Source organism: Haliotis rufescens, unplaced genomic scaffold (genome assembly GCF_023055435.1).
Source record: "Haliotis rufescens isolate VD_foot unplaced genomic scaffold, xgHalRufe1.0.p SCAF_2, whole genome shotgun sequence".
Classification (NCBI taxonomy): Eukaryota; Metazoa; Mollusca; class Gastropoda; order Lepetellida; family Haliotidae; genus Haliotis; species Haliotis rufescens.
This window is the reverse complement of record NW_025963890.1, coordinates 14,432,910-14,450,660: the sequence shown is the minus strand read 5'-3', so window position 1 is coordinate 14,450,660 and position 17,751 is coordinate 14,432,910. Positions and strand designations below refer to the sequence as shown.

Here is a 17,751-nt window from a genome sequence, read left to right as displayed (position 1 = left end):
AGTCGTGTCTGCATTCAACGTGAATTACAAAGAGATAGCTCAAAATCCCCACGCCATATTCAAAACTTTGCAAATATAGAAGGCCTGGAAATGGCAACGTCAGTGGGTCCGCGAGGTAAACCGGCAAGTCCTGTCCAATAGGTCTTACCAATATGCGTATAATCATGTTAGATAATTGATATTATAACTCATCATTCAACATAGCCAAATGCCATGCACTGGATTGGTTTGTTTAATTGTTGTTTAACGCCGCTCTCAGCAATATTTCTGGTGTATGACGGCAGTCTTTAAATAATAGACTCTGGACCCGACAATCCAGTGATTGATATCACGAGCATCGATCCACTCATTTGGGATACGATGACATGCATCGACCAAGGCCAATTTAAACCCTTTGTAAACTGAGGAGCAAAAAGAACCTTGCAGTTGATTTTATATGTTGGATTTTCATTTGAAAATATCTTAAGTTAGCGATGTTATGTCCAAAAGATTAATTGTACTGGCGCTTAGTCAGAACTCAAAGAATACTTCCACATGGATTTATTTTTATAAATACAATTTGATTTTCAACTCGTAAATGTTTTTGTTTTTTTAATTCGCATAATACACAACTGCTGATAGGTATCTTAGATAGATTATCTTTGAAATTCAATAAATTTGCTTTTTTCGGCACAAACTTTCTTTTCAGACATGTCATGTTGTTCAACAAATTCATTACTCACCCTAGTGTGCATTGGACCAATCTAATTTAACAGAATTAGCCAGCCACAGATTACGTTTTACAAACTGTTGAAGGAATGAGATATGGTTAAATAAACGTAATCAATTTAACAACAGTTCATTCAATTTTCAATTACAAACTCGGTATACTTTCTTTTGTCCCTCAGTTATATCATCGGACATTCAATAAATCGGTGTTTTTCTCACTATGAACCTACATAGCAGTGAAGTAATGGCACCGATTCTACATAAGAAATGACCGAGATCTGCCTTCTGTGTGAAGTTATTGATTGACACGCATTATGTTACTCTTGGAATTTTGCAAACATATATTTCAAAGTACGAACAGACGCAAATGTTGCTTGCAGTGTCCACTGTCATCATTAAGTATGTGGCATACCGTTATTTTCCGGATTTTGCCAGTTATTAATTCATGACTTGCTGGTGATATTACTGTCAAGACTGATTTAATTTAACGAATAGAAAGATCAACAGTGATTATGTTGTCAGTGCGGTGTCGATATCAACTTGTGGATGACGGGGAAAATATCAAGTTGTGCTAGAGGTTATATTGATTAATATTTCATATTTTTCTGCTTTCATGAGGCTATTTATAGGTTAATGACAAACGTTTTGAGGATTAAATATATAGGAACTCAAGTCTCGATGCTGGGATATAGATTCTGTGTAAGTTCGTTAAGGTGGTCTGTATCCCTCAAAGCAGTGTGACACGGCATGACTGTAGTGCAGGATGACTCCTGCCCCGAGTGAGTGAGTGAGTGTGTATTAACGGGTGGTTGTACTAGTGATATACTAACATTTAGTCCCAGAAATTAAATTATCTCATTAAAAATATATATCCACAAAAGATACAGTAAAATTCAAATGGAGCCCAGAACAGTGCTTAATTTCAGGGATAAGACTATCTAGACTTACCAAATCATTCTAGACTTGATTTGGATTCCTTTTTTATATATTCTCTTGGATTTGAGAGAGAGAGAGAAGAGAAGAGAGAGAGAGGTGGTAAACGAGTATACGAGTGGGTGAGAGAAAGAATGAGTATATAAATGGGTGAGTGAGAGAAAGAATGAGTATATAAATAGGTGAGTGAGAGAAAGAATGAGTATATAAATGGGTGAGTGAGAGAAAGAATGAGTATATAAATGGGTGAGTGAGAGAAAGAATGAGTATATAAATAGGTGAGTGAGAGAAAGAATGAGTGTATAAATAGGTGAGTGAGAGAAAGAGTGCGTATATAAATGGGTGAGTGAGAGAAAGAATGAGTATATAAATAGGTGAGTGAGAGAAAGAATGAGTATATAAATAGGTGGGTGAGAGAAAGAATGAGTATATAAATAGGTGAGTGAGAGAAAGAGTGAGTATATAAATGGGTGAGTGGGAGAAAGAATGAGTATATAAATAGGTGAGTGAGAGAAAGAGTGAGTATATAAATGGGTGAGTGAGAGAAAGAATGAGTATATAAATAGGTGAGTGAGAGAAAGAATGAGTATATAAATAGCTGAGTGAGAGAAAGTGTGAGTATATAAATGGGTGAGTGAGAGAAAGAATGAGTATATAAATAGGTGAGTGAGAGAAAGAATGAGTATATAAATGGGTGAGTGAGAGAAAGAATGAGTATATAAATGGGTGAGTGAGAGAAAGAGTGAGTATATAAATGGGTGAGTGAGAGAAGGAATGAGTATATAAATAGGTGAGTGAGTATATAAATGGGTGAGTGAGAGAAAGAATGAGTATATAAATGGGTGAGTGAGAGAAAGAATGAGTATATAAATAGGTGAGTGAGAGAAAGAATGAGTATATAAATAGGTGAGTGAGAGAAAGAGTGAGTATATAAATGGGTGAGTGAGAGAAATAATGAGTATATAAATAGGTGAGTGAGAGAAAGAATGAGTATATAAATGGGTGAGTGAGAGAAAGAATGAGTATATAAATAGGTGAGTGAGAAGAATGAGTATATAAATGGGTGAGTGAGAGAAAGAATGAGTATATAAATAGGTGAGTGAGAGAAAGAGTGAGTATATAAATGGGTGAGTGAGAGAAAGAATGAGTATATAAATGGGTGAGTGAGAGAAAGAGTGAGTATATAAATAGGTGAGTGAGAAAGAATGAGTATATAAATAGGTGAGTGAGAGAAAGAATGAGTATATAAATGGGTGAGTGAGTGTACTGATGGATGGTTGTGTGAGTTAACGAGTGGGAGTGTATGGATAGATGGTTCAACGAGTGAGTGAGAGGTGGTTTGGTATGTGCGTGATTTTGACACTTGACTAACAGTAGTCGTATATCAGCAGGACTAAGGCTAAGTGCGGTGTTAAACAACACACAAAACAGTTGATTGTGGAACATATGTATTATCTAGGTAACGATTACCCTATTACTCAGAGACTGTCGCAGTTTATCACACGGCACTAAACACAATGTGAAGCCCGAGACTGGAAGCCGGCACAGTGTGGCATATACGCCCGCTTTAAATCACCACACATCCGTCTGTATGGTATCTACCGGTCCGGTCCCGAGTGTAAAGCCGTTTCAAACAGATTCAGTTACATCACGGCTTGTAGGCTTGATGTGGGATAAAAACCCAAAACGTGGCCACGATTACCACTTTGGTGACACCCAGGAGCACAGTCAATAATCCCGAATCCTGGCACGACAAGGGACGCAACTCTGCACGGTCATTACATAGCGGCGCCTGAGACCGCTGGGCAATGAAAAATATTATATTAGCTTTTCGCTTGCTTTTCGTCAGTGTGTAAGAAAACGTTAATCACGGGCGGGCGCCGTGTGTGTTTGCGTGCGTGCGTGCGTGCTTGCGTGCGTCATACCCCGGATCCGCAACTGTTGTTCATTACCATATATTGTACATTCTTGTTATCCACAATGTTCCCGTGAAGATCCGAGGAAGAATAGGTCTTTAGCAACCCATGCTTGCCGTAAAAAGCGACTATGCTTGTCGTATGAGGCGACTAACGGGATCGGGTGGTCAGGCTCGCTGACTTGGTTGATGCATATCATCGATCCAAATTTGCGTGGATCGATGCCCATGATGTCAATCACTGGAATGTCTGGCCCAAACTCGGTTATTTACAGACCGCCGTCATATAGCTGGGATATTACTGAGTGCGGCGTTAAACAACGAACAACAACATCATTACCATATATACTGAAACACAATGAAAACGCATAATCACCTTTAACTCGAATCAGAAAAGAAGTTTTGGGCCATCTCCAAACACATGGAATGAGTTTCGAACCCCGACAAAGTTGTGTTTCATTGTCTCATGCCTAAATACCAAGAACTACTTAATTTGATTTTTGTGGACATTTTGTCCAAATATTACAAACAATCGATATGCATTTTCAAAGTGTTTCAGTAAATAACAACACATCCTGACCACACACCGTATTGACATGTAAACTTATAACGCGGGTCACATGTTATGGTTAAAAGTACACAGCCCATGTAAACATTGTAACATTCGAACAAAGACTGGATTTACGAACACACCAAGGGGGATTTTATACCCGGCGTAAATCTTTTCAGCTGAACAACGTGTTTAATTATGACGTCGTTTAAGGAATATTATACAACCATCAGTGTTCAATAAATTGACTGCTTTTCTGACCATTAATGTCAAAAACCATAGACTAAATGGTTATATAAGCCATGTTCATTATTTCATCACCTGCACTTTGCATAACTGGACCCGTAGTATAAACATGGCTTATCGACAAGGTCGACATTTGATCTTAGCGTCTGGAACGCAAATCTCAATCATGTTCGGACATGAAGCGCAAATCCATACGATTTGACCTTCACGCTGAAAAGATTTTAAAAAGGTATTACCCTACACAAAGAACCAGCCCTTAATTAAATAAACATGTCTATAAATGCCACGTTATTGAGTTGTACAACAACAAAGTGCAGACAAACGTGTTGTTCAGTGCATCCTTCAGCTAGTTTCTTGCACGAAACCGTTGAATAAAATATCGCGTAATCTCGTTCTCGTCTGACATATGACCCCCAGATCGACATAATCTGTGTTCCAAACAGCACGCGGTAGGGACAATCATTCTCAGCCTGGGTAATGCTTACTATCACAGATTAATTTGACCCAAGAAGCGAACAGAAAACATACAATTCTGTTCCAGCGCGGTGCGGCCACCTTCGAATAATGACTACCTTGACGTGAGTCAAGTCTCGCATTTCGCTCACAGTTTATTCTTGCGTGAAAGAACCTGGCCGCGGATTACAAGGCTTAACTGGCATTATATTCCGGTAAAGGCCAATGGTTAGCAATTTCCTTGTGAAGATTAGCTTTGGCGTTGAGACCCACACGAGGTATTATTTCTGTCTGTGGGCAAGAAGAAAAGATTATGTGCCCTAGTATAGCGGAGTAGATTGACAAGGGATTTTGACACACTACATATAAACTGGGACCAGTCTCATTAGTACTGCATGATGGCTCATATTGTTGCGCATGCACAACGTTGGCAGTCATTACTGTTAACAAAGCACGAGATCTCAGGCATTGCATATGTATTGATCTTTTGAGTTTGATGTGGACGCACTTCAATAATTTACAATTAACTTCACCTTTCGTTTCATTGTTACCTTTACAAAGTGTCAGCAAACCTGTGCTTGCTAGTTAATAGATGGTGTCATGGTTAACTTCTATTTTTATATGAACAGTCCGCGTCCTCGTTATAAAGCGGATAGGGCGCATGTCAATTTCAGTAACGAGGAAGCTATAACGTCAGAGAATGAGGGTAAATCGGAATTCTTAGGAATTTTTCCACAACAGTTGTTCTGTAATTCCGAACAAAAACGGGAAGATTGAAACTGGATGAATGTTTTCCCCAACTGGTCAGATCGGGTCTAACGAAATCGCTTATTACGAAAAGTCGTGTTTCACTAATGAAAGCCAGTTGTTAGGCGGAGGTGCTTTACGAATGTCGGTTATAACGAACTATTTTTTATAGTTTATTTACCTTTGAGATAAAAATACAGCCATGTTTAATCAAAGATTGCCATATTAGATTTCAGATTAAGATCCTCATACATATGTATGAAGTCTTATTACAACAAGTTGTATGGTGGCATGCTACTTTGTGTCAGACTGGGTGACGTGCCGCCGTTCAACGCTTCAACTCAACTTGTGAATTCAAGGTCATACTTAAAGCGCTAAAATGCTACAAACAGTGTCTTAGCATTCGTGAAGACAGAAGTGAAGTGAAAGACGTAACCTTTAGTCTGTGAAGATATTTGAGTGAAATCGTCTTTTAATATATGATAGAAAAAAGTAAAATTAAAATCTCATCTAAATCAGACGTTTTACTCCCATACGAAGACCCCTGTGTACAGGGGAGTAACGGAGCAAAAGATCTGATTTTGATGAGAGTTGAAAATCGCCAAATAATCTGTTCGACCGAAGACATCTAACGTGCCACTGTTGTAGACATGCTTTAGGACTCTCTGAAATTATTGTTTCAGAAACTAGTGAACTGACAGCGGTATAGAACTGATGCTTGATGCTATAGGTTACATATTAATTTTCACACCATGAACTTGTTACACGTTTGCCACATCAAGTTACAATTCAGATTATTACGATGTGTATAAGAAGATAAGTCGAACCACACGATCATGTACATCTCTAGAAGTGGACAGGATATGGTTACTAATATAGACGTGCCATGAGACCTTATATGTGGCGTTCTTTGTCAAGTCTGTGTTTCATTAGCCACGTTTTACCAATAACGTCAAAGCGATCTGACCGAGGGAACGTATTACTCTGAACTAAGTGTAGGGACGAGAATATATGGATGTCAACTTCTTTATTATGAGGAACACAACGTTTCAGAGTATATGCTTAAATCATCAGGTGAATGAATGCCATAAGGCAGAGGGCATATATATGTACAGGTAAGGACAACCAAACAAATAAGATAACAAAAGATGGAAAACAAAGGGTAGAAACTAACAAGGGAAGCCAACAGATGATAGGTGATAAGCAATGGACAATGGAAGCCAACACTTTACAGTAATTAGCGCTGATGGTGTGGAAGTACTTAAGTTAGCATAGATGAGTAATAGGTAAGGGACACTGGGCAAACGAAAGGCCGGGTGTAATTAGCACTGATAGGTGAAAGAATGGACATAGCAAAGGGCAAGTTGAAGGCAGCTAGGTAATTAGCACCGACAAAGATCAAAGCAAGGTGTCTCCTGATGTCAATGACTTCTTGTAGTTGTTGGTTGTTGGTAGACTTTGTTGGCTTCCCACTTGATGTTATGGTTTGGTAGACAGGACTTTGATGGCTTCCAACATGATGTTATGTGTATCACTTCTAAATGCCTTTCAAAAACCTGAAAGTGTGTCGTTAATTGTTTCTCAGTGGTTAAACATTCGCTGCTAACCGGACCCAGGACTGACTATGATTGACTTGCAGATGCCCACAATGAAAATTCACAATCCATGAGCTTTAGGGTGACATGAGGTGAAATCTGGTTTAACGTCGTGGCCAAGATTATTGCACTCATATAGCGACGTACATGCACGTGTGTGTGTGTGTGTGTGTGGCTGCTTGCACCAGTCCGGAATAATGCCGATTGTATAGTGCTAGCATGAATACTCAACTCAGACACAGTATACTGACCCCGAGCCGACATTCCTTGCTTTAGCCCCTTAATGCCGAGCGCCAGGCAGGGTAAAAAGAAGTAACATCTTTTAACGTCGAACCACGGACCTGCCGACCACCACCAGACCACGGAGGTGGTCTTTTGTTCGCCACCACGCCATGGAAATAGTCCTTGTTTCTTGTCGTATACCACAATCAGCAGTATTCTACTTATATCACGGCGGCATGAAATAATCGAGTCGGGATCAGGCAAACCAGTGGTTGATATCATGAGAACACCGTCGATATACGATGACACACATTCAAACAAAGTCACCGAAAGTACGATATGCTTGGGACCTATTCTAACCCTGGTCCCGATGGGCGTGTCTGTTTACTAAAGGGAGTCACTCAAGCAGTAATTTCATATTGAAATGGACGTTCTGAAACGAGTCAGTTTAATTTCCACGTACTCAAAGTTTTTAACATTGCATACTGCAATCACGTGACTGCATACACACGGGACACTACAGATGATGAATTAACTTCTCCGTCTTGAGAGTATCACAATACCAGTGGTTGGTGCAATGGTGATCATACTCCCGATTTCAATGCAACCTAAAGATGTGAACAACATGATGTATTATGCACAAAGTAAATATTTGCCACTGTTATGGCACCTACAAAATCAAGCAGGCAAACCGTAACTGATTGTGTCAATGCCGCCCCCATCCCCTTCCCCATTCCTGAAGAATGTATACTTGAGTGACTGAATGCTCGAATGTCCTTTTGCGCCAACGTAACTAATATTGTAGTTTATCATGACTGCCTGTAAATATCCAATATTAACCCAGGCAGTGAGCAATGATCTGCGCTGTCGGGAAATGAAGATGCACAATCGTCAAGGTCACACAATGTAACATCCCATCAACAGGCACACAATTACCCAGGTCACACAATGTAACCATCCCATCAACTAAAACACAATCACCCTGGTCACACAATGTAACATCCCATCAACTGACACACAATCATTCAAGCCACACAATGTAACCATCCCATCAACTAAAACACAATCACCCTGGTCACACAATGTAACATCCCATCAACTGACACACAATCATTCAAGCCACACAATGTAACCATCTCACCAACTAAAACACAATCACCCAGGTCACACAATGTAACATCCCATCAACTGAAACACAGTCACCCAGGTCACACAATGTAACCATCTCACCAACTAAAACACAATCACCCTGGTCACACAATGTAATATCCCATCAACTGACACACAATCATTCAAGCCACACAATGTAACCATCCCATCAACTAAAACACAATCACCCTGGTCACACAATGCAACATCCCATCAACTGACACACAATCACCCAGGTCACACAATGTAACATCCCATCAACTAAAACACAATAACCAGGTCACACAATGTAAGATCCCATCAACTAAAACACAATCACCCAGGTCGCACAATGTAACCATCCCATCAACTAAAACACAATCACCCAGGTCACACAATGTAACCATCCCATCTCAACTAAAACAAAATCACTGGGTCACAGAATGTAACATCCCACCAACTAAAACACAATCACCCAGGTCACACAATGTAACATCCCATCAACTAAAACACAATCACCTGGGTCACACAATGTAACATCCCATCAACTAAAACACAATCGCCCAGGTCACACAATGTAACCATCCCATCAACTAAAACACAATCACCCAGGTCACACAATGTAACATCCCATCAACTGAAACACAGTCACCCAGGTCACACAATGTAACCATCCCACCAACTAAAACACAATCACCCTGGTCACACAATGTAACATCCCATCAACTGACACACAATCATTCAAGCCACACAATGTAACCATCCCATCAACTAAAACACAATCACCCTGGTCACACAATGTAACATCCCATCAACTGACACACAATCATTCAAGCCACACAATGTAACCATCCCACCAACTAAAACACAGTCACCAGGTCACACAATGTAACCACCCCATTCACACTTCAGTAACCTCTTACAAGCAGAGGGATAAAAGGATGCATGTTGCCCTCAACTGCCCACATAGACATGTTGAAAGTCAGTAAGTGGATGTTAACCCCTGTCAGCAATCTTCCAGCTATATCACAGGTGCCTGAAAATAAGCAAGTCTTGACCAAACCAACTAGCGACAGGTCATTTACCACAAGCCCATCATCATGGTATAACATGAAGCAAGAGCAACAACGCCTGACCACCTGTCTCTACTTTCATCTCCTCTTGTGACAAACGTGGGCAATGGGTTCCTTTTCTAACACGAAGTCCCCACACGTGTTATTTATTATTAATTATTTACATTCAGGGAGATGTTGTTTGTTTGTTGTTTAATGCAGCACTCAGCAATATTCCAGCTATAAGATGGAGGTCTGTAAATAATCGAGTCTGGACCAGACAATCCAGTGATTGATATCATGAGCATCAATCCATGCAATTGGGAAACGATGACATGCATCAACCAAGTCAAGGAGCCACTAGATCCTTTTAGTTATCTCTTACAACAAGCATAGTCGCCTTTTACAGCAAGCATGGGTTGTTGAAGTCCTATTCTACCCCAGATCTTCACAGGTCTCAGGGAGATGTATCACTCTTTCTTCAGTTCCTGATCTCCCAAGTGAGTTCCTGAATGTTTGTTTGATGCCACAACCAGCAGTATTTAAAGGGCAAGTTCACACGGAAATGAACCTATTTTTCTTGTACTTTTTCCACATTAAAAGTGTTAACCTAGAAGTGTCAAAGACAAAAATATAAAAATATCACAATTAATTAACATATTTTTCGCATTAAATCGATTTATATTTTTCACATTAACCAAGTGTTCTATTTCCACAACAAAAACACCATGGCTTATGCCCCTTGCAATATGACGTCATTGGTGCCAATTGATAAACATTATGACGTCATCATGCTTTGTTTAGAGCCGCTTCACGTGGTGTAGGTACAGGTGTGTGATTCTAGCGTCTCAGATGCCAGCCAGCATAGTGTTATGCTGAGTCACCACTGCGCCGGAATGTGTCGTAGGCCATGTTGTTTTACCGCAAACTGGTACTTGATATCTTTTGCGTTGAGAATAGACAGGGACCCACTTGAATTGGCACCAATTACGTCATAATCTAAGGGGGATAACTCAGGCCTGTTTAGCTCGAAAAACGAAGGCCTCATAACGGCATATCATTTTCTCACTATTGTGAGCTTCCTACTTTCACTGTGAAAAAAATGAGTGTATATTTTCAAATACAGATACTAATTAATTCTAAAATTGCGTTTTGTTTAGAAAAAGATAAAAAGTGATTTTTGCGTGTACACTTCCCCTTTAAGCTACATGACGGCGGCCTGTAAATAATCGACCCTGAATCAGAAAATACTGTGATTGATATCATCAAGATCTCACGTCATCGGGTTCTGATTCAATGACATGCAATCAACCAAGTCGATGAGGACCACCTGATCTATTAAGTCATCTTCATGACTAGCATAGTTGGCTGGGGATTAAGTCTAACCCAAATCCCCATTAGGTAACGTTACCCCAGTAAGCAATATTACAGCTATATCAAAGGGCCTCTAAATATTTGAATGAGGTGTTATTTGTCCTTTTTTCAGAATGACCATTTAACCCCATGGCTAAGCCAAACACAATAAAAACAAACATGTTGCACTTCTGCATCATGATAGTGAGCCAAAACAATTCTTTGCAAGTACTTCCATTGTTTTAATTTCATATCTCAAAGATTTTACAACCCAAGCAATGTACATCATAACAAATTGCATTGAAAAATAGCTAATATATCTTACCACTGTACACCAACACTTTAGTGATACCGAGATACTTCAGTACCATCAAAACTACACTGACCTTTAAAGCTGCAACAAGAGAATATATTCCAGGGTCCCAAAGCATGAAATAGGGAGAAGGCTTCACAAAGTGAATCACTTGTGCCCAATCCCTTTGTCTTTTTGGGCAATAAAATATGTTTCAAACAAATAAAGCATCTAATTCTTGGAGTAAATTAGAAGCAGCAATCATTGAAAGGACAATACATGGAAATTCAAAAGGCTCAATTTTGATTGTTTTCGTATTTCATTTCTGAACATTTATGTCCAAATCAAACAAATAAAAACTGACTGTATCAAATTTGGCATCAACAAAAAATGCAGTGTTACAAAAAGTATAAATAGCTGAATCCATAGATATGATGTAGATCTCTCTCTTATGAAAATATAATGCATTTTACATACACACTACATCAAAGATACAATATATACCATATCAATCATGACAGGGGTAAGTACAAAATGTAAGTACAATTAGATAACTCTTGTAACTTGCATCTGTCAAAAATGCCAACACTGACGTCCAAGTCAAGCAGGTTATGAGTTGAAATTGCAAACCATATACTCTTCAAAAGAAAAAGGAGGATATAATATCGAAGTAATATATAAAATAATAATTCATTACTGGTATTTCTTATTCATGTTACAAATGTTAGATGTCATAAATATTGTATTTCATCTGTTGTGAAATAGCAGCATCATTGTCAGAAGAAATAACCTACCTGCAATGATTAGTACTTGAGTAATTATAGTTTGTATAGTATAGTTATAGAGTCCAGCATGTAATAGTGTATAGCAGAATCATTTTCAAATGTGTGTTCCCATTTCCATCATTTCAGCCTATCAAAAATTTGGGCAAGTAGGTTCGATTATTTTACTGATTTTTACTTCCTCCTTTTAAAATTATCTTTTTAGGCTGTACTTTTGTAAAAGCCTGATTTCCAATAAAGATAATGACTAGTCTATCTATAGTGAAGCACAACAAAATTACGCTTGTGGCATAAAGTATGGACAATACCGTCATTGGTGATTAAAACCAAGGTGCAACTCGAAAAGCGAGAAAAAAGGCTAAGGGTCAAAGGCCGGATTAGGGTCAGTCGAGAAACCGGAAACCCACATATTTTGGGTGGGGGAGACATTACCATATATGGGCATCTTAATCTAAGCTTTCTAGACCGAATACAATTTGACTAGACTCTGGCTTCGGACTAGCCAACTCTGCTGACTGCTAACTATAAAATCCAGTCTCTAGTATAACCCTTACCTACACATTAGTTTAGAGTGTTGCATATGTCTGAACAAGTTGAACCAACTAAAAATCACATTCTTTCAGTAATCCAACATATCAAGTGTCACCCATCTATATTTGATTGATTTCAATGTAAGCAACTAGCCTTTTTAGGGAAAAAATATCTTAGCATGCGTTTCAAAATAAATTGAATTTGTGTGTCATGGCCCACTATTCTTCCACTAAACAGTTCAACATCGACCTATATACAGGGACGGATGTACCGGGAGAAACACAGGAACAGAGGTAAAGGAACAATTTGTACATTTCAAATACATGTCGTACTTCAATCTTTGATAACAGCAACAACAACTACCTTGAACAATAACTTCATAAGAACTCTGAATTGAAATAGTCAACAAATTGAAATCTTAAGTTTTTAAAATATGAACCATCACTGTATCTCATTAATGTCATTGAATATTCAAGAAAAAACAGCAGATAACACATAATTGTCAGTGTCATCAAGTTTAACAGTTAATAAATTGCATTTACCATATACTGCTTAACAAAGTTAAGATCAATGTATTTGGAATTCTTCATTTTATGAATAATTCAGATGGAATTATATTACCCGTAAATCATTTTTTTCATTTAACATGTTTAATAACCATTACATATTTCTTAGTTTCCCTAAACAGGTAAAGTGTCTTTGACACTTTTCACCAACATAAACATTTCTACAACATAAACAGTTACAAGTCAATGCCTATCTATATCAGTATGATCAAAGTTGAACTAACGTTTGAAGCCGCAGATACAGAAGCTCACCTTCAAATACTGAGTAAAGTTATCTTTTTCATCTCTGATAACTGGTGTGTATTTTAAAAACGAAAATGCTACTTCAATAAAGCTAAAGATGATATAAACCTTTGCTTTAACTTTAAGAACTAATATATCCAACAGTTAGACAGACAGACAGTGCCACGAAGGCATGTATTCAAACAGTTCAATGAGTGAGTGAGTGAGTATGGTTTTACGCCGCTTTTAGCAATATTCCAGCAATATCACGACGGGGGACACCAGAAATGGGCTTCACACATTGTAACCATGTCGGGAATTGAACCCAGGTCTTCAGTGTGACGAGCGAATGCTAGGTTACCCGACCGCCCCACATTTTCATATGAAAGTTTACACTGTTGTGGCCAAGAATACAAAGCACAGAAAATGTTCAGAAAATATAACAAGGGAGATTCTCAGTATATATAATAGGTCTGAAAAAGAGATTCAAGCACAGAGCTTCGGGACAAACCATTTCATATTCCTGGGAGGGGGGTTAGGGTGTTTTTTTTAAAAATAATGATAGTTTGTTTCGGATTATATTGTGAAAAAATATTTTTGCCCTGGTTCTACCCCCTTGCTTGGATGTCCTGAAATAAATGGGGGGTAAAACATAACATTGTCTGGCTCCTCTTTTCAAAGAAGAAACTGCATGTTTTAAATCATTGACCCCCCAAAAATATCCTGTCTCCCCTCTCCAGATAACTAGATGTTGGTCCCTGACAGGTTGAAGGCTAACTAAAGGATGAAGACCTATAACAACAAAGTAAACATCAACAATATCAAAATCAGCTGAAGAAATAATATGATCTCCTTTAATGTTACTTAATCTCTTAGCATGGTCTCTGCTCTCCATTCCTTATCATTTTGATAAAATTCTATTTTTCTTCATAACTGCACAATTCAAGTCTATTCTTGTAGTATTTCAAGCTTATTTTAAAGTTTAACAACTCTTTTTATAAACATGATGAAATTCCAGTAATCATCTAGGAAATATTTTCTGTTTATCAAATTAAAGTATTTTCTTAAACCTACTTATATGTGTCAATATATGTTTAACACTGAGCAGTTTCATTCAGGCACCTGGTAGTGTCAAATCCTACCCTAACAGTACTGGCCACTCATAGCTTTTGTAGATGAGCAGATTAAAAGGGTATGAATTAATGTCAACTCAAGTGAAATGTAAATTTTTCAAAGTAGAGATAACAAAGTGAGGCTTAACATATTGTGCTTATCTTAAGAATTACACACAGGTGTTCCTCACAACGAGCTCACACATATATGAATGAAAACGCCTCTCTTGGAAATGACAGTAACAAAAGCAAACTGTTTTTGTTTTCTGAAGTTACTTTTCAATGTATTGCTTATGAAAAACCAAATAACACACAAAGGATGTCATCGTGATATTGATGTATCGGTGGTAAATTTTTAATGTTGATGCTATATCAATACAAATTTATGATTATTAGTACTAAATAAGTAATTCACTCCAAATGAAATGTTTACTTTTATAAAGATTGCCATGATTAAGATGGACAATGAAAAGGCAGAACATTAATTCAAGTCAAAACATGTAATGGATCAAGCGAGTTCATATTTGGCTTTGATTATTAATGATTAATTGCAGGTCTACATAGGTAATTTTCATCTATACACATACCGAATAACTATTTTTTTTATTAAATGATGTATTGATATATTATTGCAATAACTTTGGGTCGATATACTGATACTAAATTTTTTTATCAATGACACCCCTACAGAAGACATGATTGACCATGAATGAGCATGACCAGAGTCAAGTTATATTATATTGATAGTACAATTATACCTGCTTTTTATCATCCCTTATGATAATCATAATCATAGGTTGAAACAGACTAAGTAACCTCTAGCTTCAGCAGCTGTAACATACTGTACCCTGATCTCTGTGTATTCAACTCCTCATTCACAACCAATGAAAAGTTTGTACAACAATTTTTTTACGAGTTTGAAAGCACCATTACACAAGCACACAAAGTATCACACCTCACATGTAAACAAACGTCATCAGAGATAACACTTTTCTCACACAGTCGTCCTGGTCAGAATATATGACATCATTATCCGGGTGTGAATATTAGCACATCTGTAGGCATACACATCCATGGAAAGCACGGCTCTCGATCATTGATTTTTCGATAGTCCACTTGTTAGCGACAGGATCGTAGCACTCGACAACGTTACTTGGTTTTCCATCCACCTGTCCTCCTGTCACATAGATATTCTCATTTAACACAACAGCTGAACAATGTAGATGGCAATGCTGCATGTCGGGCAGGCGCCGGAATGTCCGTTTCAGAGGATTTAGGGCAATCACTTTCTTTGAGTCTTCCCATATGATGTAGAAGATTCCGTGCAAGGAAACAATTTCTGAGAACTGGATACTTTCTGGTAGAATAAATTGCTCCCCTGCAGGTTTGACAAGATCTTTGGCGCACAGGTAACTGTCCATTGTTTTCACCCTGGCGTCTCCTTGCAATCCCCCGACTTCAACCAGTGTGTTGTTGTGGGCCACGATCTGTGACTCGCGTCTTGGAAAGTTGGCTTCCCCTACCTTGGTCCAGCAGTTCTTGTACGGGTCGTAGCGTTCGATAATGTCCACAGGGACATTGTTGCCATCAGTTATTCCTCCGATGACGTACAGATAGTCATCTAGCACAGCTGACGCATGGTGGGCACGAGGTTTGTGCATGGACTCAACTTGATGCCACGTTCTTTTGACAACATCAAACTTCCACACGTGAGGCACAATATGACCATCCAGAATCCCACCGGTAACAATGATAGAGTTGTTCACTGCCCCTACACAAAACCAAGACATTGCTTTTGGAAAATCAGGCAGAGGCATCCACTTATTCTTTTGTAAGTCATACATTTCTACACTTTTAGTAATGTAGCTGTTGATTCCGCCAACTACGACTAGCACCTCCTTGGCAACGGTTGATGGTCTTGGGTGGATCTGGGCATTCTGCATGCTGCGTCTACGGCGCCCATGTTGGTCGATGATAGATTCGTGTTGTTCCATGGCATCATGTACCATTTCCAAACACTTTTCATTGCCTCTGATGAGGGGATCTTTTTCCATTGACTGTAGTGTACTGATATCTAACACGGGCAAACGTAAATGTTCAAGCAAATGAGGCAGTTGAACTTGTCTTTCATCCAAATCATATTTGATCCACCTCAAGGCAGCATCTAGTACAGTTTCCTCTGTTCTCACATCTATCAAATCACTTGAAACATAGGTGATAACCCGATCTACAGGTTGGTCCAAGAATTCATCACATTCTACAACACAACTGAAATTTTCCAGAGTGAACTTGTTTGACTGTTCTTGTAACTGTTTACAGTCCTCTCCATGAAGAAGAGCGAGGGCTTCTATTCCTAAACAGTTAGACTGATGCAATTGTTTTTGCAAAAACTCACAACAAGCTCCAACAATGTCTGGATACTGGAAATGACCACCAGCTGCCAACATCTCTTCAGCATTTTCTACTGTTATTTCCAACCGCCCACTGTAAGCATAGTCAATGACCCTCTTCAAAGTCCATGGTGAAACGTCATTGAATGGGATCCTTGCCTCCCTACTTTCTTTCAAATCACTTGTAAACATGGCGCGGAAATAAGGACTGCTTACTGCCAAGACATTTCGATGACAGGGAAACTCTTCCTGTCCGACACACAATATGGCATCAGTGAAGGCACCCTCGCCCCTGAAAGCATTAAGTCGGGTGAGTAGTTCCAGGCCATAGTTTTGCTTGTTAAACAGCATGTAGCTCGTCTGTTGTCCCTCCATGGACGCCTCGCTTCCTCGTCTCGCCATATCTACCTTGGCAATGGGCCGCTCTCCCGGTTTCATACCAACGTGTGTATTAGAATTCGATCCGCCGTTCGCCGTGGGCACCTTGGAGAGAGGTGTTCAATAGCTTAATCACCACAATAATAAAATCGGAAGCGTTACCGCCTGTACTTTGAACCTGTCACATTCAAGTCAGTTGTATCCAAATCAATGCCTTTGTGCCTGTGATCAGTCCGTTACACTAAGCCCTATGCTAAACCGTCTGCTGCGTAGAAAATGTTTTGTGTATGAGCGTTCATATAGCTATCATGCAAAACTCTATGCCACAGTGTGAAGCAAGAGGCCAAGATAGACAATGACGAGGTAGCCAAGCGTATGATTCCACTCACATAACCGTCAGATTACGCCGTAACCAAATACACGTGAGTCCGTCACCATGCCCTTCTAACCTTAGCAGCCATCTTTTCATGCAGCAGAAAATCCCTCTGACGTCAGAGTGACGTCACTGGGAATTCCCCCTCGTATTTGGCGTGGGAATAATAAACAAGCAAATTCTAGCTCATCCTTCGCGAGCAT

The 17,751-nt window shown here is 39.0% G+C and overlaps 1 protein-coding gene across 1 annotated transcript; it reads right to left on the bottom strand.

The window, feature by feature from the left end:
• Positions 1-11,123: 11,123 nt before the first annotated feature.
• LOC124113754 (kelch-like protein 21) lies at positions 11,124-17,637 on the bottom strand. The gene has a single exon (XM_046474265.2). It carries the CDS (start codon positions 17,233-17,235, stop codon positions 15,454-15,456), a length of 1,782 nt encoding a protein of 593 aa, XP_046330221.1. The 5' UTR covers positions 17,236-17,637; the 3' UTR covers positions 11,124-15,453.
• Positions 17,638-17,751: the final 114 nt, after the last annotated feature.